We start from the raw sequence: 22213 nt of genomic DNA, 5'->3' as shown, positions 1-22213 counted from the left end.
ACAATGGGGACTGGATTTGCCTTCGTGATGGAAATCATGTTTCCTAGATGTTCAGCACAAGCCACTGTGGCCTGCTTCCTAATCATTGGAAAAATGTTTGTGGGAAAGCAGGAATAGCACCTTCCAGAATCTGTGAATAATAATAGTGAGTTAAACCACTCTATACAGCTATTTTTAATTGGGCTATTTGAATTTCTTTAGTATACAGAATCTTCAAGGTTTCAATAATTTCTAACCATTCTAACAAGGTTCCAATTATTCCTAACATATTTCTGACCAAAGCAATAGGTCAATAACCTTTTCTCTTTTACCCAGGGAAGTCTTGTACACCAATTTCATTTCTCTCACAGGTCTATCCTCAAATTTCACCATCACTTGAAGAGGAGCTGAAAAGCAAGAGATCTTTAGAGGAGATTCTCCTAGTCCCACCTCATGAAAAATTGGGGTGTGTGTGGATTTTAATATTGCTTGTTATAGTTGTTTTTCCTTTTGCACATAATCTTTCAATCCAAGGAATTACTGGAACCATATAGATGCTAAAATAAGTTCTCGTGTTCTGAGAGAAAATTTTTTTGCTCATGGTGTGTAACAAGGACAGATATATTTTAGGTAGTCCTTGTTCGCAGACAACACTGCTGTAGTGACACACACAGAAGGCCAGCTTCAAAAACTGCTGGATCAGTCCTCCAAAGCATGCAAGGACTTCGGGCTTACCATCAGCCTAGGGAAGACAAACGTACTTGGCCAGGACATTGCTGAACCTCCATCAATCAGCATTGACAATTGCACGCTAGAGGTTGTCCACGAGTTTACTTACTTTGGGTCCACCATCACCGACACCCTGTCGCTGGAGTCTGAGCTAAACAGGAGGATTAGAAAAGCAGCCACAACTCTGTTCAGACTTAGCAAGAGAGTGTGGAACAACAACGAGCTGTACATTCACACCAAAATGCAAGTCTACAGAGCCTGCATCCTCAGCACCCTCCTCTATGGCAGCGAGTCTTGGACCTTGTACGCCCGCCAGGAAAAGAGACTGAATGTCTTCCACGTGTGCTGTCTCAGGCACATTCTGGGGGTATCATGGAAGGCCAGAATGCCCAACAACGCCGTCCTCGAGCAAGCTGGAATTCCAACCATGCATACCCTCCTCAGGCAGCAGCGGCTCCACTGGCTTGGCCACGTCCACAGGATGAATGGTGGAAGGATCCCAAAAGACATCCTGTACGGTGAGCTAGCCTCTGGCAAAAGACCTCCCGGGTGCCCCCAGTTGCGCTACAAAGATGTCTGTAAGAGGGACCTCATGGAGGTAGACATTGACCCAGATAGTTGGGAAGAGCTGGTAGACGACCGCGGCAGCCGGAAGCAGGAACTACACAAAGGCCTTCAGAAGAGCGAGATGAAGATCAGACAGCTGGCAGAGGAGAAGCGAGCCTGTAGAAAGGACAGAAAGGACCTGCCAGACACCCACTACATATGCAGCAGATGTAGCAAGGACTGTCACTCTCGTGTGGGCCTCCACAGTCACTGTCAACTTTGCAAATGACTATCTTAAATGGAGTTACGAAGGGCGTGATCTATAGTCTACGCAGACTGAAGGATGCCTTGGAGCTGGAGTCCTTGACAATTTCATCGACTTGAGCTTATTTGGGGATGATATTAGTATATATATTTAGAAACAACAAGAAGTCCTGTGGCACCTTATAGACTAACAGATAACTAAGCGGGTCTTTGCCCATGAAAGCTTATGCTCCAAAATATCTGTTAGTCTGTAAGGTGCCACAGGACTTCTTGTTGGTTTTGAGATACAGACCAACTTGGCTACCTCTTTGATATATATTTAGCTCTTTCCAAGACACAAAAATAATGAATGTTTAACTCTTCTCCGAGACCCATTACAGCTCATTAAGCAGCACCTTCATATTCAACTACATATAAAGAAAGAATTTCAAGCTTAATTCAGGGACTAAAGCTACTGAATCTAATTCCTTCCTGCACCATCAGTTTCTTAGGCACCAATAAAGCTCTACCATTCAGTGTTTGTGACTCTTATGATTTCATTGTAGCACTGGGGCAAAGGTGGGGGTAGGGGAGAGAAGGAAGTGGTGAGCATGTATGTAAGTCTGTAGCTTCTGAAACTAATAAGATGCTCACTGTTGATAAGCTTGAAAAGCTTCTTCACCGTCTTAAACAAGAAGGAAGGATACTGGGAAATCAGAGTCTGCAATGAGTTGATGGAACTGTGCACCTATAACACTACAGAGCAGATACATATTCTTCCCTTAGTAATAAAGTCTGTTAGTGAAATATGTGGAGACCCAGCAGGTGTCAGTATCATAGCAGATGACAGGAAGAGTATAATCCTACCCTAAGAAGGGCAATAGAGGGAGAGGCAGCTGACAGTTTCTCTTCTCTTCCCACTGGAGTGATTCTGAGCAGCTGATATATATCCACCCACCTCCCTGTCTACATCCTGGAAGCAAGTCAAGTCAAGGCACAGCCCGAAGAACTGGGACTGGTCTGGACTTGACCAATAACAGGGCCAACTCCTCACAGTGTTTCCCCAGCCTGCGTACATGGCATATACTTGCAGGTCATCTCTGAAGTAGGATGGAAGTAGAGAAGAACCCTCAGAGACACGTGAATGACAAGTTCAGGTAATTCGTAGTAGGCTGCTCTAGAACTTCTGTGTTCATCATTAGTGATACACAGAAACATAAGTTTTTTGCATACTTCTGGAGGGGACACAGTACCCTATTGCCCACTACTCATGTATCACCACTGGGTTTCTCCTCAAAATAGCCAATGTATCAAAACAGAAAAGTTGAGTTTATAGGACTGTGTTGAAAAGCTGTTGAAAAGTCTTGGTTCACTCTGTATTAAATATCCAAAATCTACAGAATTACAGCAACTGTCTTTTAAGGACAGCAAGTTAAAAATAGGTGGGAGCAAGCCTATGAGAGTTTAAGGCTCCGTGTAGTATTAAATACATCATGACTACCTAGTCAAATATAGTGACCATTCAGAAGTGGTGAGAAATAAAAACTATACCACCCCAAGGCAGATCCTTTTTCAAGATACCAATGATGCTACATCTCAGACAATAAATGTGTTCCTTGGTGTATTTCCTTTATAAATGGTTTGATGTCTTTATCAATTACATGCTGTCTGGGGTAGCATGAGTGGGATTGAAAGGAGAGGGGAAGAAATAGAGGACAGGTTGTGCCATTTGTTTTAGTTCTGAGGTAAACTGTGAGGAGTGAGAAGTCTAATGGCCTGAAGAGGTGTGAAACATTTGATAAATATTTCCCCTTGACAGTTGCCCTCCTCCCCAAACGTGGCCACATAGAGAGAGGGCACAAGCATGAACTTGTGGCAACAGATGTCTAGTTTGCTAGGACATGCGATGTTTGACTGAATGGTCTATAAAAAGAGTTAGCATGAAGCTGTAGAGTAAACTTCAGTGTTGACTGTAAACAAATCTCACCAAAGTGCTTGTAATTGCTTTGTTAGAAGGACGGACCAGGCCTCCATGGTAGTCGGGGTGGAGGAACATTTTCTTTTATCTACATTTCTAAACAGCTGGAGACAGATAAGAGCGGAGACACTTTTGGCCTAAGCAAAGAGTCTGACCATGTGCTTCTTTTGTCCCCAACAGCTCTTACATTTTCAGACCTTCTATTTGTATTTTAGTGTGTGCAAAACTGCATGTGGAACAGCTATCACATGTGGTTTTGTTTCCTTAAGAGACTAAATATGCCCTTGCTTCATTTAAAACTGAAATCCTGATCTGTCCTGTGTAAATATTCAAAACAGAACAGACTAGCTTCATTATTCTGTCAGAACCCACAGACAAACAATGTCTGGAACACTGATACATGGAGAAGTAAAATAGCTTTCAAAATAAAGATATAACTTAAATAATACCCCTTACCTAGTCTGGTAGGTCTAAATAGGGCCTGAAGAGCTCTTCTTTAACATTTCCGCTGCCCTGGAAGATAATGGCAAGAGATGGAGGGGGCATGCATTTTTACACTACTTTTTTTAAAGGTCAATCTGTTCTTTGTCAGCTCTTCTTGACAAACATTAAATAATCAGGACTTTGCAGAGTGTGTTAGTGATTTCTGCTGATGTTAAAGAGAAACACTTGCATCGCTATGAGAACAACAAGAAGTCCTGTGGCACCTTATAGACTAACATATTTTGGAGCATAAGCTTCCGTGGGCAAAGACCCGCTTCATCAGATGCATGAGTCAAATTGCATAGCTGATTTCCCCAGGCAATGCTTTGAAAATTTACCTATTGGTGACTGTTCTGGAATGAGGCTTTGGAACCGCAGGGAAATGATGCTTTGCTGGAGCTTTCTATTGATCTAAGTCATGCCCCAACAGTCCAATAAGATACAGCCCTCCATCAGGGTTAGTAAACACACATTCACATTCTCCAGCATCTCAGGTTTCGTTGCCCCATGCCTTATTTACATTACATCATTAATCACTATAATTTTTCATGTCTTATATAGTAGACATAAATTAGCCACAAGTACTGTTAATTTAACAATTTATACTTACTGGGAACTTTCACAAGTGTCCAATCATAAAGTAAATTTCAGTGTTGTGTTAGGTATATTATTACCTTTTGCAAATGGGGCTCCTAGATCAAACTTGAAAGCCTTTCCATGGGCCATGCACACTTGATATAGAATCCAAGTCACCAAAAGCCCCAAAACTTGCATAAGAAAATTAATATTTTCCAAAATAACATGCCATTTTGGTGTAAATTTTGCCCCCATCTTTGTGGTTGCAATGCTTTCTGGCAGTGGGGAAGTGGTTTCATACGACAAGGGGAGTGGAAAGGACCTGAGCATAATGCAAGGTTTCGAACTCAGCGTCACCCGCTTGACCAAAGGCATGTATAGTTTAGGATCTTCTGGTTCTTATCCTCTCTAGAGTTTGGAGCGGTTAATCTACATCTGGGGTGCTACTTTTACATTAAAAGTAGTCATTGGGGTTGGGGAGTTTAATGGTCATCTTCACTTCACAAAAGTGGCTTCATTGGTGCTTTGTAGCTTTTCTGAGGGAAGAATAATGATTCCTTCTCCCTTGAAGGCTTTGTCAGGTATTTGGTTAGGGCACTGGTGTGTATATTTGTCTCTTAGGCTATGTCTACACTAGTCCCTTCCTTTCAGAAGGGTCATAATAATGAGCAAGTTGGGAAGGTGCTAATGAGGAACTGCCATGAATATGCAGCACCTCATTAGCATAAATGACAGCCACACATGATTCTAAAATGCTGCTTTCGAATCAATGTGCAACCCATGTGGACAGGGGCCTTTTGAAAGGACCCCCTGGACTTCAAAAGCTCCTTCTTCTTAAAACCAAGTAAGAAGAAGGGGGTTTTAAAGTCTGGGGGAGTCCTTACTAAAAGTCCCTGTCTACACAGATGGCATGTGATTCAAAAGTGTCACTTTAAAATTGTGTGGAGCTGCTATTATGCTAATGAGGTGCTGCATATTCATGGCAGTGCCTCACTAGCATCTTCCCAACTTGCTCATTACCATGCCCCTTCTGAAAGGAAGGAGCTAGTGTAGATATAGCCTTAGAGAATAGATGTTTTACTTGATTTTGCTTTCTTGGAAAGAGACCTCTATTTCCCTGTGCAGCCTACCTACAACCAGTGGTCCCTGTAAGCTGAGTGCTTGGGCTCCTGCCCAAGAGAGGTGCAGACACCACACAGCTGATTAGTCAATTGCCCACAGCAACGACACCTGGCAGATAGTGTTTCCATTAGTGGTGCCTATTATACATGCCTTGGTGCAGATAACAAAATTTATTCCACCCATGGATGGAAAAAATTAGAGGGAACTTTGGCCACAACTCAGTTGCTGGTGTGGAGAAGAGCATAGGCTATACATGCACCACTGGTATAGGTGTGCTGGTCTAGGCAGAAGAGTGTGGAAGACAGAACTTTGGATCTGGCTGGTCAATATAATGCAGCTTTTGGAATTACTCTACTGCTAGCCAGGGGCAGTAGAATTTTATTATCTCTTTGAGGAATGTGGCATCCTTACACAGAGCTGGGTCTCAATGAGGACGGGTTGGGGGGAAGGGCAGGGGAATAGACACATTTCCAGAGAGTGGGTCAGATTGAATCCCAAGAGTGACAATTAGCCACAGGAAATGCTACAGTCATTTACCAACTTTCTCCTGTGCTTTTTTAAAGTTAGTGAAAGGAAAAAAGAACAAAGGGATCCTTGGAAATAAGATTTTTGTTTTATTTCATTTTAAATAATGTTAAATACATAAAAAAGAAATAACAGTTATAATTTTCAATACTTTAGGCATAGAGCATGCAGGGGTTTCTTCCACTGGAAGAGCCAGTATTTCAAAACTGGAGAACTGCTTAAATCAGACCCTGATGGAAGTAGTAATAAAAATTAATACATAGCATTCATACAGTGGAGTGATTTTTGTAATCTAAGCTCTTTACTAACATTAACTAATTAATCCTTAATAGGTTCCCATCAGTCAGGTAAGTAAGTAGAGGTATCTTTAAGTTGGATTTGAAGGAAGATTATTTCACCTCTTGTCCTTCTTCAGCCTGTTAGAAAAAAGGGTTTTGTCAATGGGTAAAACTCTGATTCAAAGTGAGGGGATTTCCATCCTTATCAAGTTCCCTTTCACATAGCCAGTGTCAAAGCTGCTGATGGAGCCTGCTGCAGAAGAACGTAAAGAAGCAGGAGAGTAGAAGGAGAGAGCACATTGTTTGCTGTGATCTTGAGCCACTAGAACGTAACCGAAGAAATTCCTCCTCTTCCACGTTTAGATCTGAGAAAATAATAATAATGCAAATTAATAAAGTTAACAGACAAATGAAAGAGGAAAGATTTCAACAGACTTTGAAATTTCCTCCCAGCTTTAACTTAAGTACCTGCAAAGATGCTATCAGATGTGAAAGCCAATCTAAAAGTCCATTCTCAGAAGAGAGATGTAAATGGATGCCATCAAGGATCGTTTGAGAAGCAACTGATAGCACTTATCAGCTCTGGCAGGCATTAATCTCAGCATAATCAAAAGTAAATACCAAACCCGGCAAAGATGTTAGCAATTGGCATGCAGTCATTCTTTATGTTGACTGTTAACTCTTTCCTCAAGGGAAAAAAGCCTCCCTTCTATAGCCATTAACACACAAGCAGAAAATTGTCAGCCTTAAAAATTCTTTTTTGTACTTAGCTTTCAAAAATAATATCCGCTTATCTAGAACTTTTCACCAGTAGATCTCAAAGAACTTCATGAAAATTTAGTGAACAAGCTGATTAGGATATCCCATACCTTTTGCTGTAATCACAGTCTGTTAAAATAGCAACAGAGAGGTAGCCTTGTTAGTCTGTATTCTGACAAAACAAACCAGCAGTCATGTGGCACTTTAAAGATTAACAAAATGATTTAAAGCGGGTCTAACCCACAAAAGCTCATCACCTAATATATCATTTTGTTAGTCTTTAATGTGCTACATGACTCCTGCTTTACTCTATTAAAATGTACATGGTGGTAACACTACATTGGGCTCAGTCTTTAAAACACTTTAGAAGTCTATGGCCTGGTCTACCCTAGGTTGGTATAATAACTTGCTCAAGGGTGTGGAAAGTCTGTACTCCTTGAGTTTTGTAGTTATACTGACCTAATCCTCATATGGACAGCATTAGATCAACCTATCTACCTCTTTTTGGGGAACTTGATTAAGGAAGCTGACAGGAGAATGCCTCCCTTCAGAGAAGGTTGTGTATACACACTGAAGAACTATGAAGGTGCTCAAGAGATTTGGGGTGATATTCATCCATGCTGACTCCACTATGTGGCTCCTATAGAAACAGAGAGGGAGGTATGCTAGTCTATACACTATCAAAACAAAAAGCAGTCAAGTAGCACTTTAAAGACTAGTAAAATAATTTATTAGGTGAGCTTTAGTGGGACAGATCTACTTATTCAGACATAGGCTCCTGTGTGACCTTGTGCAAGTCACTTAATTTCTTGATGCTTCCATATCATCCTGTATAAAATGGGAATATCGTCTATCCCTGACTCCCTGATTTGAGGTGAAGATTATCCCATTTAGTGAGATCCTCTGACAAAAGGCTCCAAGTAAGTGCAAAAGCTTTATTGTATTTTATTTTGGTGGCTATTCTCAAGAAGGTTCTAAACCATCTGACCCACCAGATATTATGCATGTAATTTACACAAGTGAACAGTCCCAATGATTTAAGTGTTTGGAAAATTAGCCCACTAATTTATCACCTTAAATTATTAATGTGAATAGGGGGAAATCCCTACTGTACAATATTTGCAAAGTACTTTTAGTTCTTTGGATGAGATGCTTTAGAAGTGCAAATGTACAATTACTGCTCCGTTAATGTGTTCTCAAAAGTACAGGAGGCCACTAAGTAAGTTTCATGGGCTCTGAAAATGCAAACGCTGCAGAGAGTAACTAGAGTCAGGTGACTTCTTAAAAAGCACCATCTATTCCCCATCTCCTTACCACAGTTTTCTTGTATCATTTGTGAAAGACAGTGCAGTCTCCCATAGCCACATCGACACAGCTGACAACCTTTTTGCACCCAAGCTCCATGGGCAATACTGCCACAGTTTCTGTCAAGGACAAAGGAGAGGTTTTGCATTTACCTGTTTGTCTTCAATAATAATCTGGAGGTTCTCTGCCTGCATCATTGCTTTCTTACCTATTCCTTTCATCGTGCTCACAGTATCTGCCAGTGAAGTGTTTTGGGCAGGCACAGAAACTGCCCAGGATACAAGTTCCTCCATTTTGACAACAATGTCTGTTCAGTTTTTTACCTAAAAGACAATATTCCACAGTTCACTAAGAAGTGGGACCACTTTGAAACAATCCGGCTCCTTTGGGTCTCTGTAGCTGCTAAAGGATCTTAGAGATGGCTAGCTTTATTGTCCTTGGGGGCAATAAAATTAGCTGCCTGTTAGGAATGTTTGTTCAGTTAAGCTGAGTTTGTTTAGTTAAGGATTAAAAACAAACTACTAGGGATTACTGGCTGGTCAAGAAGCAACTCCTGACAACTTTCTACAGAAGTTATGTATAGAACTGAAATATTTCACTTTGACAGGGGCAGATTTCAGTTGCACTTACAAATCAAGGCTATTCTTTAGTACCGCCAATCTGCTTTACCTTGGCATGTATCAGCAACTAAGGGGGATCTGACTGGGTTGGTTTTTCTCACCTAACAAGGGGCCAGGACAGTTTTTACAGCAGGGGTGCTGAGAGCTATTGTACCAAATTGTAAATCCTGTATGTAATGGAAACCTCCTCACAGCAGGGGGTACTGTGCCCCCCCCCCCCAGTTCCAGTACCTATGAGGAGCAGAAGTTTGCAATGGTTTTAGATGCTTTTATATGGTTTACACTCATTCTTAAATAACACTGATCAACATTTCATTTTAAAGAGAATTTTTAACCATAAAACAGAAAATCATTTTTAAAAAGCCCATCAAGTCTAATGCACACCTCATTTGTAAGCCCAACTGCTGCACTTATTTTCTTTATCCTGGACAGTGCATGTGGAAGAAATCTGGTGCAACCTTAATTTTCTATGGCCTTTGTATAAATAGTAGTACAGAGACATTTCTAAATGGCCCAGTTTAAATCATCAGAATCTAACCTAGGAGGACAATCAGCAAAAGATGATGGTGAACAAATGCTTATGAAGGTGGCTTGCAAATGGTTAACACAGCAACATTACAGCCCTGTGCCCACCTGATGATATATAAATAATGTTACCTACTATCTGTAAGCCCAGTGAAAGGTACAAAAGTCCTCGAAGTCTCTTTGCTGCTTTCATCGCTCCGATTCATGTCATTGAACATATAGAGAATTGTGCCTTGGTTTTTTGGCTGCTGCTTTTGGATTGTAGCATGGACACTTTCTCCATCACCTGTGTGCTCCTCTTTCACCCGGCCTTGAAAAGGTAGCGAAATCAGCAGGGTGGGGGGGAAAGGACAGTTTCAAAGGAGCAGCACACATCATATATTCAGAAAAACCAGCCAACAAAAAGGGCTGCAAAAAAACCCGAAGTTCCCCTTACCTTTTCCATAATGAATGACCTGCCAGGCCAGACTCATGGTGAAAAGAATTCTACAAAAACAAATTCATTTATGGATATGAAAAGTAGGCAGCACCTTAAAGGCTAAAATGAATCATTAAGTAATGCAATCCCACTAATCCGACTAGCACATCACAAAATAAACTTGCCAGCGGGGGCGGGGAGAAATTTATAGGTCTAAGTCTAGACTTCCTCCTGAATGGCACAGTCACAGATTTGTCTGTTTGCAAGTGGCTCTGTACAGTAGCTGAGCAGAGCCTCGGTTAAGAATCCCATTACAAAAGCACTGAAGACAAAAGTAGGCATTAATCTTCCTTTCAACCAAAGTCCACGAAACCACTGCTTCAAGTTTACTCATGGTCAGAATTGTCTACTCTCAATTGCACAACGAGTATGACTCAAAAGAAACGATGCCCAGCCAATAGCAAGGAGGTGGCAGGGCAGCTTGCCTTACCTAACGTGCTGTCCCTGGTACATTCTCCTTCCCTCTGAAATTCTAGGGACAGTCCCAGCAGCTTGACTGAAGCACGATTCCAAGCAGGTCGCTCTAGCTAGGCTCTTGCATGCAGCCAGCGTCATGCCATGTACTGGGGCTGCTGCGTTAAGAGGACACCAGGAAAGAGAGAAGAGGAGAGAAAACTTTCTTCTATCTCCAGACCATAGCGACATGGATGAGGCATAGCGCCCAGTCCGGCTGCCTGTAGAGCCTCACCGAGGTAGTGACAGACCGTGTATCATTTCTCTGAGTTTGCTAGTCCACCCCACCCCTAACCCACACACCGCTTGCCGGAGGTGGAGCAAACAGTGCTGTTTACAACAGTTGCTGTCTGCACGCGGCGAATTGCAGGATCAGGTCATTAGATACCTAAAGTTAGGCACCGGAATCCATTCAGATGACTTCAGTAAATAGGATTGTCAAAAATACTGAGCACCTCCACTTGAGGCACACAGGTTTAGAATGTGTGGGCCTCAGTATAGGATGTGATTTAGTTCCTTGTGTTTTTGAACCGTGAGTTCCTGGGCACTGACTGAGGCTGGAGAGCAAATGTAATGGTGTGATCCTTTAATGGCAAGTCCTACACATGACTGTTCAAGTAACTTATATAAACATATCACCTTTTAATGCAATCTATAAATGAAGGGATTCTTCACTAACGAACACTGTTATAAGAGACAGCTGTAGAAAAAAAGAAGTCCTGTGGTACCTTATAGACTAACAGATATTTTGGAGCATAAGCTTCTGTGGGCAAAGACCCACTTCATCAGATGCAGATGAAGCAGGTCCTTGCCCATAAAAGCTTATGCTCGAAAATATCTGTCTATAAGGTTCCACAGGTCTTCTTGGTGCTTTTGAAGAAACAGACTAATTCGGTTACCCCTCTGATAGCTATAGAAAAGAAACACATTATGGTGAATCTTTGTGCTCTTTAAGGACAGGGCGTGTGTGGGCCTATCTGTTTTATGCCAACTGTATCCCTCTTTGTAAATAAATGAGCCCAAGTTACACATCCCATAATTTCTTTATTTGTTGTAACTGACTAGAGTAACTATGAGACAAGGAGGAAGTAATATTTTTCTGAAATGTTATGGTTCCAATCACTTTTGACAGCATGCAGTGCAATTTATTTTTCTGCACTCAGAGTTCTCTAGTGAGAGTCCCAAATCCACATGCTGTCAATGAGAGTTAAGTTTGGCATTTGGAACCTTAATTTTGATGACAGATTTGTGGCACTCATCTAGGAAGCATGGAGGCACATCACTTATTCATTTCAATGTCAGCTGTAGAAATGAACTTACTAAATTGCCTATAGACCTCCCTTTTCAGATATAATTCATTTTGCTTTAAACACTGGGTAAACCATGCCTTTGGAGAGATCATCACAGCGCATGCAAAAGACACTGATCTGGAAGTCATGGACACAACTCCCCATTTCCTTGAAAAGGCTCATACAACTGTGCAAAGGGAATGGAAGGTGGAATGTAAAACTACCACTTCAGACTTTCTGATCACAGGTGCAAATGACTATGCAAATTGTAAGCAGGGGAGAATCAGACTTCATACATTTTGCAGTGATTGCCAGTCAGTGGCACAATTTATTCTCATGTAGTGCATTGTGAATAAGAGAAGAAAATGTGTCTTTTCTGTTGTTTAGCAAAACCTGTTGCTAACTTCAACCAGGAATACTGAGATAAAAAAAAGCTTCTCATGTCTGGGCTCTACTAGAATTTACACTGAGATAGCTAACCAGGTCAAAGCATGCTTTTATGTAGCAAAGACAAATGCTTAGCTATCACCAGCTAGTTAAAGTGGACCCAATTTAACCTTTTCCTTAGTATAGACACAGGACTTTTAACTCAATTTTAGCTGGCTGTATTGTAAGTTAGGTTTGTTACCACTTTTTACTAAATCAGCATTACCCACTTCTGTTCCAGAGCAAACCTGCACCAAAATAACATTGTTGTAAGCTTGTATATAGGCTACAGACTCCGTTGTAAATCCAGAGTATTTGATAGCATCATTTGTTCCGATTGTCTGAGGTGAGTATACCAATAACATAGAACCCAGAATAGACAGTTTGATTTTTACCATGACTGTGTGTATTTAAATAATGTCAGAAACGCAGACTCTTAACCTGAGTTAATAGTATCTTGGATTAAACTAGAATAAATTGTAAAATCTAGCTTCTTTTTAACAGTTTTTGCTAATTGTTCCTTGGGGATCCAGTTCAGGAAGGCAATTAAGCCTGTGCTCAAGTCCAATTCTATTCAAAACCACCCTGAAGCACATACTTAGGTTTAGCCATTTGTTTGTCCTATTGACCTTTAAGTACATGCTCAAGTGCTATCCTGAAAGGGTATGCTTCCCTGAATCTGGGCTATCCTGCATTTGTATGTACTAACAGTATTTGGTTTGATTTGTTTTTCAGCGCTACTGGCGAATAGTTTGATCAAATGTTTTCCCAATGTTTGCATGTTTATATCAAGCTCACTGAATTCTTATAATTCTGATTAAACCTCCAATTCTATGCTCATTTTTCTGTTAGAGTAAAATGAGGCTGTTTTGAATTGAAGAGCTAAAGCACTGGTAAATATCTTTTAACAATTTATTATTGGACAAATCATTAATCTACACGCCAGTATCCCTTTAGTTTGAAATCTTCAGAAAATAAAGCCAACAGCCACACTATCATTCTGGATCCAGTTTACCACATTTTCCCTTTGCCACAGATGGAAACTGGAAAATGTAAACAGGGCAAAATTAACATGGAGACAGACACTCAATGCTTTGTTTTGTTTTTTCTTCCAGTAAATGTAACCTTGATTCAAATGTCAGTGATGACACACTACACTCTTGGTATCAAGACCCACGTTTTATACTAGACAGAACTTTAAAAAGGGAATGCTTGTAAAGAAATATAAATGCATCTTCACACTTTGTGCCATTTGTTTAAGATCTGAAGTCAGCCCTAAGAAGTGAAAGATTTGATGGCTCAGAGAGCTATAAATCAACTGATAGATGTTTCTCACCAAGTTACCTGTGTTACTCATTTCTTCCTTTCCCCTCCAGTCACACAGAAAGGGCACATGTATGAACTGAGGCAACAAGCATAAATTGCTAGGATGCCACTTTTGCCTGTAGGACTTAGGGAGAGGAGTTTGGCATGAAACTGCAGCATAGCCTCCAGTTGTTTGCTGTCAACAAATTCTACCTGAAAGTGATTGCTTAAGCACAAGAATCAGAGAGAGAGGAATCCTCTCACCATGAGAGCAAGCCCACCTCCTTTTATCAGCTGTAAACAAGATAAGAATGGAGACAGGAGGAACTGGTCCTGTTTCAATCAAGCTCTGTCTATACTAGACAGTTGTTTGGTTAAGCATTAGTTGGTGTCCCTAGTGGGTTTGTTCTGGGAGGGGTTCAGTGTACATGTACTTACCTGCCTGCATGGCCACAAAAAATTAACTTTATTGTCAGGGCACAAGAGAAAGCATTTCCTTTCAGCGGTTAGTATGACTTTTTTTAAAAGACTAACAATTTATAGGTGATGAGGTTTGTGGGGCAGACCCACGTCTTCAGACCTTGGGTACCATGTCCATCATACTGCACTTGGAGAGAAAGATGAGGTCTGCCTGGATCTGTGCCAGCTTCTTTCATATAGTTGATAGCTTTCCTTTCCAAAGGGCTAAATGTAGTGCCTTGCATGGTCAAAGAGAGGTAGCTGTGTTAGGCTGTATAATCTCAAAACAAAGAAGCAGTCCTGTAGCACTTTAAAGACTAACAAAGTAATTTGTTAGGTGATGAGCTGAAGAAGTGGGTCTGCCCACGAAAGCTCATCACTTAATAATTTATTTTGTTAGTCTTTAAAGTGCTACAGGACTACTTATTTATTTTGTGAAGATACAGACTAACACGACTGCCTCTCTGACTAATGTGTATGAGCAGCAGGTTATTCTGAAAGATTGAGGAACCTTCACTTTCTGCATTAATCTCTAATAAAGATCACTTCCCAAAGGAATTGATGTCTTGCATAGTTGTTTTGACAGCTTTCGGAGCTTCAACAAATATCTTGGCAGCCGAGGAAGCCAGCAGCAGGATTTCAGCAGGAACAGAGGGCAGGAACTGGAGAATTCAAGTATCACTGGCTGCCTGGACTCCATGCTGTAAATATTGACTCAGCTCAGGAGTAAGATTTTAAGGCAAGTCTACACTATGGGGCAATGTTGATCTAAGACAGTGTTTCTCAACTAGGCATAAGCATACCCTTGGGGTACACTGAGCTCTTCCAGGAGGCACATCAACTTATCTTGATATTTTACCTGTTGTAAAACTAGGCACATTTAAAAACAAAGAAAAAACTACTAAAGTCAGTGCAATCTAAAAGTTCATTCAGACAGTGACTTGTTTCTACTGCTTCATATGCCTTCTACTGCTTGCTTCTTGCTTCTACTGAAATGGAAGTACATTTCTATTCCAATCCATTTATTTGATAATAAGGTGGTAGAAAGTCAGCAAGTTTTCAGTAGTAGTTTCTGTGATATTTCAGTAGTAGTTTCTGTGATATTTTTTGCATGTTCTTGTAAGTAAGTAGTTTAAGTGAGGTATAACTTGGTAGTGTGCAAAACAAACCTGGATACTGTACCCCTTTTCAGGAATCTGGAAAGGTTGAATGGCGCTTGTTTTAAGACCTCAGATTACTTCAGGACCAGTAAGCCAGATCTGGGAAATATACTACCTGATGCTTCATGCAATGTGATCACTCTGTTGTAATAGATTATGCTTTTTGGTGCATGGTATTACCAGAGAACCCTGGCCTTTTTTTCTTAAGGAAGACTTCAGATCTCATGGTTTGTGGAGAAAAGCTAAAAATTGTGCCCTGAGTTCAGCGAAAGACCTCAAACACCAGATGCCAAATAAAAAGATCCCCAAGTGTATTTTTATCTGTAACTTCAAGAAACCATTATTTTTTGGGGGGATGGGGTTGGGACTGATTCATGAGGTTTGAACTCTTGCGGTTGGCAATATAGTATGTGCCAGTTGATAAAGTTTCCCCCTGTGTCCAGAAGCCCAGAGAGAGATCAGGATCCTGCTGAAGACATGAGGCTGCATTCTCACCCTGACACTTCTCTGTCTTCGTGCTGGCTTGCTCCACCCCCCTGCTCACATCTGTGTCCTCGTGCTGTGATTCTGACTGCATCTACTGTCTCTGTCCCTGAACTGGGATTCCCTGTCCCCATCTGGGGCAACCAAAAGTTGTCTCCCTGGCCAGCACAGTTCATGTAGCAGCAGAGGCAGCCAGCATGGCTTCTCAGTACTGGCTGCAGAGGACACCACTCAGTCTATGTGGTCGTGGGTCCCTGGGTTCTTTAGGGAGCCATGTGCCTGGGTAATTAGAATCCCCATGCACCATCCTCCCTCCACCCCACCCCCAGCTGGGCAGCTGCATGGGCCTGATTAACAAACTTTTTCAAAAGATTTTGCAGGCCAGGTTGGGGAGGTGCTTGGGCTGGAGATGTTCCAGGGGCAGGAATTTGAGAGCGCTGCTTTAGTCAGTCAGGAGTGTGAAAACACACCCTTCTGAATGATAAAAATTTTAGCACTGAAAACCACTGGTCTAGACAATGCTTATAAAACCACTGCCCCTGATTTGGGGCACTGGGACAGCTCTCCCCCAGGGATAAGCAGTGACTACAGTGCCCATATCACAGCACTGGTGCTGCAACGTTGCTGTGATGGCTTAATTAGGAGTTTCTCGTACTGTCCACACACACAAACACTCAAGTTTGGTGGTGCTTTCAACGCTGGCTAGCTAGTGTGGAACTATTGGTGAAAACCTGAGTGAGATTTTCACTCTAACTGGGACATAACCCACTTTCCAATGAGGAGTCAGAATATCTACTTCAGGTGTTGATAATTTCCCAGTGCTTTCCCAGAGGCTACTCCCCTTCATATGCACAGAAGGACAGACACATTCTTCCATAATTCACTTGGGAAGAATCATAGAGCCACAAACCTTACTGCAGTTCAAGAGCCGCTGGGATATGACCCCCAGAAGTCCTAGCAACACAGAAAGATGAGTGTGATACCTGTGAAGATGTGGTAACTTGCTTATGGGTTTGTATTTAACTGTTCATAATCTGGCTAGGGCTAACCTAGGTGACAATCACCCAAGTTAACTCTGGAGGTAAGGTATGCTATTTGGTGTACATCCGAACACTAAAGTTCTGATCTGAATATCATTTCCAGCAGATCCTAGTGATGTCCCACCTTAGGTTAACATTTTTCTTAATCCAACTGCCAGCATGGTCCAAAACCATCTTTTTTTTTTTTTTGATGGTTTCAAATCCAAAAACACTAGGTGGCCTCCTACAACAATACAGCAATATCTCAGAAATGGTTGTTGATGAAGAGATAGGTAGTGAGTAGTTGAAGTAAGTTTAACGAACAGAGGATAACCTTCCTGTAGGATCCCCACACACGGCACCTTGGGAAGATGTATAAAGTGCTAAAGAACCCTCATCAAGAGTGGTCACTGAAAAGAGGAGCAAGGAAACAATGGGTGTGTGCTGAAAGGATCTGTTGAATTTGGGCCATTGAAATGCACCTGGGTTCTGGGCCATGCTAGTGCCGTAATAGCCTGAACTGAAGCTATGTGAGCAGAGGTTCTTTTGAAACTTGGTCACATCATGCCTGGTATACTTGTAGTGATAGCTGGAATGTCTGTGAGAAGCTTGGAATGCATCTATTTGTTGACATGGAAGCAACAGTTTCAGAACTTGCTACTTAGCTTCTGAATCTGTGCATTTAAAAATGGAGCACTTCATGCCAGTTTTTTGGCCTAATTAACTTATAGGCTGCTGAGGAGTCTGGACTGGTAATGAGAAAGCAAAAAATCATCCAGTGTGTATGGAACAAACTAAAAAGGTCAGAAAAAAATCCAGCAACATGGTCTGGAAATAAAGCAGGCTCAGGGGGGTACAGAATGAATAGAAATGTCTCTCTTTCAGCAGTGGGTCACTTCAATGTGCTTGAATGCTATAGATGGACAAAAAGATTAAAGGGATGGAACACAAAAGCAACACCATCCTTTGGAAGAGCTATATAAATAGAAACAGGTTCTTAAAGCTTAACTTGCAAATTATCCTTTTGAAATTACTTTTCCTTTTTCGGCTAGAGGAGTTACAAATTTAAGTGATCTCTGTTGTTTTAGTCATCTGTTTGTTGAGATCAGTGAGGAGCAGTAAGCTTTTAATTGTGTTTTGCACTTAAATGGTTATACGGTATGCCTGAAACCTTCTTGCATGACATCTCAATCAGCTTAGAGGAAACGTAGTCTGCTTATAGCTTGAATAGACTCAGACTTAAAAGACTACAGTAACCTCTCTATATTTTTAAGGGGAAAATAGACAGGAAAAATCTCCTGAATCTGGAGGGAGAAGTGGGGTGGGGAGGGGGAAGAGGGTCACAAAATGAGGCAAACTTACACAGGCACTTAACTTTGTCAATTGAATAGATTTTTCCCAGTGAAATCAATGCAACTGGAGTCACCCTGGTAGACACCCATATACTTGACTTTTGGGGGATGCTATTGGGTTATAATTAAGGTTAACAGTTGCTGAGGGTTTCCCCCATGTTGGCATTGACGTAAGTGGGACTATTTGCCTCAATACAGTTACTCACACATTTAAAGCACAGATTCTCTAGGTGTGTAAGCACCTAACTCCCATTGGAATCAATAGGAATTAACTGCCATTTAATAACAATAATATATGGATATACACATCTCATAGAACTGGAAGGGACCTCAGGAGGTCATAGAGTCCAGTCCCCCCCATTTAGGATATGTGCCTATATGAGTAAAATATCAGCTCCTTATTTTGTGTCCTCTTATGACAATTAAGTAGCCTTCTCCTACTGTTGCAATACACCTGGTAATTCCTTCTCTCACAGAACCCAAGGGGTTGTGAATCACAAGACATTCCTTTCTTAAATATGGCTCTGTGACAAAAGTGCTCGTAGGCATTAAAACATCTACAATTAATTTAAAACACTGTTTGATTGCATTTGTTCTTGTGCAGTCTGCACAGACACTGTAAAATCCAAAACACTGAGTAATGAGAGCAAGACACAATTGAAATGGTGTTCCTCTTTCTTGCTCACACTGATACAGGAACCAGCTGTCAGGGGGTGAATTCCTTTAGGAACTAAGGAGGTAAAAATACTTCGCATGAGGAAAAAGAACTAGTCCGTGTATATTAATAACAGTGTAATTAAGCCAACATGTTCATCAGTTCATACCATGTGATTTTGACATACTGTGGCCCTGAATGAGACATTTGTTAATGTCCAAAATTCTCAGAAAATTGCCAAGATCAGCCCTCAAAAATCTCTCTGGCTAGCGTTTAACCACAAGATAGGAACTAGGGTGTCAAAAGCTTTACTCCCATCGGTGACTCCACTACATAATGCTCATATGACATTTCAAAAATGTTATGTATTAACAAAACAAAAAAGCAGTCAAGTAGCACTTTAAAGACTAACAAAATAATTTATTAGGTGAGCTTTTGTGGGATAGACCCACTTCTTCAGACCATAGCCATACCAGAACAGACTCAATATTTAAGGCACAGAGAACCAAAACACTGATCAAAGTTGACAAATCAGAAAAAAACATTATCAAGGTGAACAATTGCTCACCTTGATAATTTTTTTTCTGAGTTGTCTTGCTCACCTTGATAATTTTTTTAATATTTTTTTCTGATCTGTCAACTTTGATTACTGTTTTGGTTCTCTGTGCCTTAAATATTGAGTCTGTTTTAGTATGGCTATGGTCTGAAGAAGTGGGTCTGTCCCACGAAAGCTCATCACCTAATAAATTATTTTGTTAGTCTTTAAAGTGCTACTTGACTGCTTTTTTGTTTTGACAGTATATAGACTAACATGGCTCCTTCTCTGTTGTTATGTATTAAGTTGCATTGCAACATTAAGACTGGTACACTTTTTTACTCATGGGAAGAGATCACAGAAAGATGAAAGAAAATAGCATAGGAGAGGGAAAATGAATAGAGGAAACAAAGTGAGTGGTGAGGAAGATGAAAACAGAAATTAAGTCAGGGAGGAAGATGAAAACAAGGTGGTTAATGAGTAGGCTAGACCTTCAGTTGCTGTGAACTGGCATGCCTACAATGAAGTCACTGATGATAGCAGAGGAGCTTGTACAAATCACTACTTTTTTAGGAAAATGATTAGGGCTGAAGTGTTGAGAAAGGCAAAATCATCTAATGGAAAGGAACAATCCTGAAAATAAGTGTGACTGTGAAAGACAAGGATGGAGGAGAAGAGAGGAGAATAGAGGGCTGAACTATTGGTAGGTAAAAGGTAGTACTTTGCATTCCTGTATGAGAGATTCAAGTTTAATTAGGTCTCAGTTTTGCTCTTCATGCTGACACCAAACCAAACACATTCAGCCTAAGAGGAGAGAGCGGGGACAGGCTGAGGGTATGTCTTCCTTGGAAGATCGACCGAGTTAGGTTAGATCTTCCAGGGTTTGATTCTGTGCACCTATTAGGGATGCGCAATATCAAACTATCTGGGTCAGCAGTTGACCCTTATACTCTTCAGTCTTGCAAGAAGGAAGAGGTCAATGGGAGAGTTTCTTATGTCAACCTCCCGCTGTGAGGATGGCCAGGTAAGCCAATTGTAGATAAGTCGATTTCTAGCTACCCCATTGCCATAGCTAGAATTACTTCTCTACAATCAACTTTAATATTTAGTATAGGCCTGACCTCGTAGACTTAAGACCAGAAGGAATCATCATGACTACCACATTGCAGGTTACAGAACCTCATACACCCATTTCTGTGATGGACACATAACATACTGCACTTTGTTAATTTTCTCCTTGCTGATTTAAATATAAAATTGACAGGTGTTGGAAAGAACCTCATTTCTTTTACAGATTGTGTGACTCCAGAAGCTTAAAGGGGAGGCAATAGTGAGAGAGCCTCAATTTCACTATGGACATGGCAGTCTAAAACTACATGACCAAATCAGAGAGCTTAAAGGAACTGGGTTTTTCAAGATGCTCAGTATGAAATATAGACATTTCTAACTCTAGCTCATTTTCTGTTGGAATCTGAGCTTAGCCTTAATGAGCAAAGATCATTGTTAGCCAGTTGTCTCCAGCCTGCCTAAAATAAGTTGGTGGCCTCACTCCATTTATTAGCAAGAAGACACACACCTTGCTAAAATCATTACTGCCCCCAACTGGTCCCTCTGTGCCCAACTGGCAGTTTCTACAATGGCTAATCATCATTGAAGACAGGGCAGTAACTCAAATGTTGATCCTAACCCACTTTTAATTCACACACAAAACATTCTCATTTGAATCAAGTGGTGCTCCCAGCCTAGGATAGGTGATATGGGTTAGTGTCTGGGTTCCACTTTTTAAAACCCACATAGTTGGTAGTGAGGATACAGGCTAGATCACTTGAGTGCTGATAGTCCTGCAGTGCCTTCCCATGATCTCTGTCCTTTCATGCACCTGGGGACAAGTTCTTCCAAAATTAACGGCTGATCAACTTAGCTGAACAAAGAGCCGTGAGCTATCACTCCAGAATTCCTATCGAGACGGACATGGGCAATGTCTACAGTGACAGAACTGCTTTAAATTTGAAGTTAGCTTGATTTTACAATGTCACTGTCTTCACTATCAATACCATCAGCTCGATTTAGGGAGAACTAATATTGATATCATATCATTGGAACTGGCTGGGTGTAGCATCAAGTTAGAATTTAAAAGTTCAAATAAAGGCCAGTGTGGAAAAGCCATGCCTTAAGATTGAATTTATTAGCCTCCTGGAGTGTCCCATATGTATTCCACAAAGATATGTGGTTACCCACCATGAATGGGTGCTTCCTTCTCTGCAGCTCTCCAGGTTTGCTGGAAGGAGGTCACAGGAAGCCCGTGACTTTGAATTGAATTCATCAGCATCCAGGCCTGGAAATATAAAGAACACCTGCAAAGAAAAATGTCTTTTACCGATTGCATCACAGCACATCAATAGCCATCTCCTGAAATCATGAGCACTCAGGGTAGTTATCTGCCTAGTAATTCTCAGGCTCACAAGAGCGCTCCAGTGTAGAGCCATCAAGAGATTCTTGATTTGGTCACAGTTTGGGGAGAGGTATCAAGGGAGAGCAGACTTTGGGTATCCAAGAGAAATGCGGAGCTCTATGACAAGATGTCACCTGAAAGGACTCTCACAGGTTACTCCTTGGACTCTGTTCAATGCTGGGTGAGGTGAAAGAACTCCAGCAGGTCTATCAGAGTCTGGGACACTAACTGGAGGGCTGGATCATCTCTAAGAACCTGACAATATTATGAACAGCTGCACATGCTTCTTGGGGGTTGGGAAACCTGACACATTGTCCACTCTTCATTACGACAGTTGTTGAGGCCCTGGTCTGCAATCTGGAGTGAACCAAGAGGAGCTGGGGGCCAGGAGGAAGAGGCCAGTGGAGAAGAGGATGGGGGCAATGAACAGGAGCCCGAGGAAGTTCTTCCCAACAGCCCAGATATCTTCACCCTAGAGC

The 22213-nt window shown here is 41.3% G+C and overlaps 1 protein-coding gene across 1 annotated transcript; it reads right to left on the bottom strand.

The window, feature by feature from the left end:
* Positions 1–6690: 6690 nt before the first annotated feature.
* LOC142013101 (cryptic protein-like) lies at positions 6691–10599 on the bottom strand. Its single transcript, XM_074994162.1, has 6 exons — positions 10577–10599; positions 10105–10154; positions 9805–9978; positions 8732–8846; positions 8533–8642; positions 6691–6824 (listed from the first exon to the last, which is right to left on the bottom strand). Exons 1-6 carry the CDS (start codon positions 10597–10599, stop codon positions 6691–6693), a joined length of 606 nt encoding a protein of 201 aa, XP_074850263.1.
* Positions 10600–22213: the final 11614 nt, after the last annotated feature.

The sequence above is a fragment of the Carettochelys insculpta genome, chromosome 5 (assembly GCF_033958435.1).
Source record: "Carettochelys insculpta isolate YL-2023 chromosome 5, ASM3395843v1, whole genome shotgun sequence".
In the NCBI taxonomy this organism is placed as follows: Eukaryota; Metazoa; Chordata; order Testudines; family Carettochelyidae; genus Carettochelys; species Carettochelys insculpta.
Note: the sequence above shows the minus strand (reverse complement) of the source record. Positions and strands in the feature narration are given on the sequence as shown.

Bases quoted from the DNA above. Each gene is read 5' to 3' on its own strand.
- LOC142013101 (XM_074994162.1), bottom strand. From the start codon at position 10,599: ATGTACCAGGGACAGCACGTTAG. The intron at 10,155-10,576 runs GTAAGGCAAGCT...TTGTTTTTGTAG, and splicing joins TACCAGGGACAGCACGTTAG to AATTCTTTTCACCATGAGTC. The intron at 8,643-8,731 runs GTAAGAAAGCAA...TGTCCTTGACAG, and splicing joins GAGCACGATGAAAGGAATAG to AAACTGTGGCAGTATTGCCC.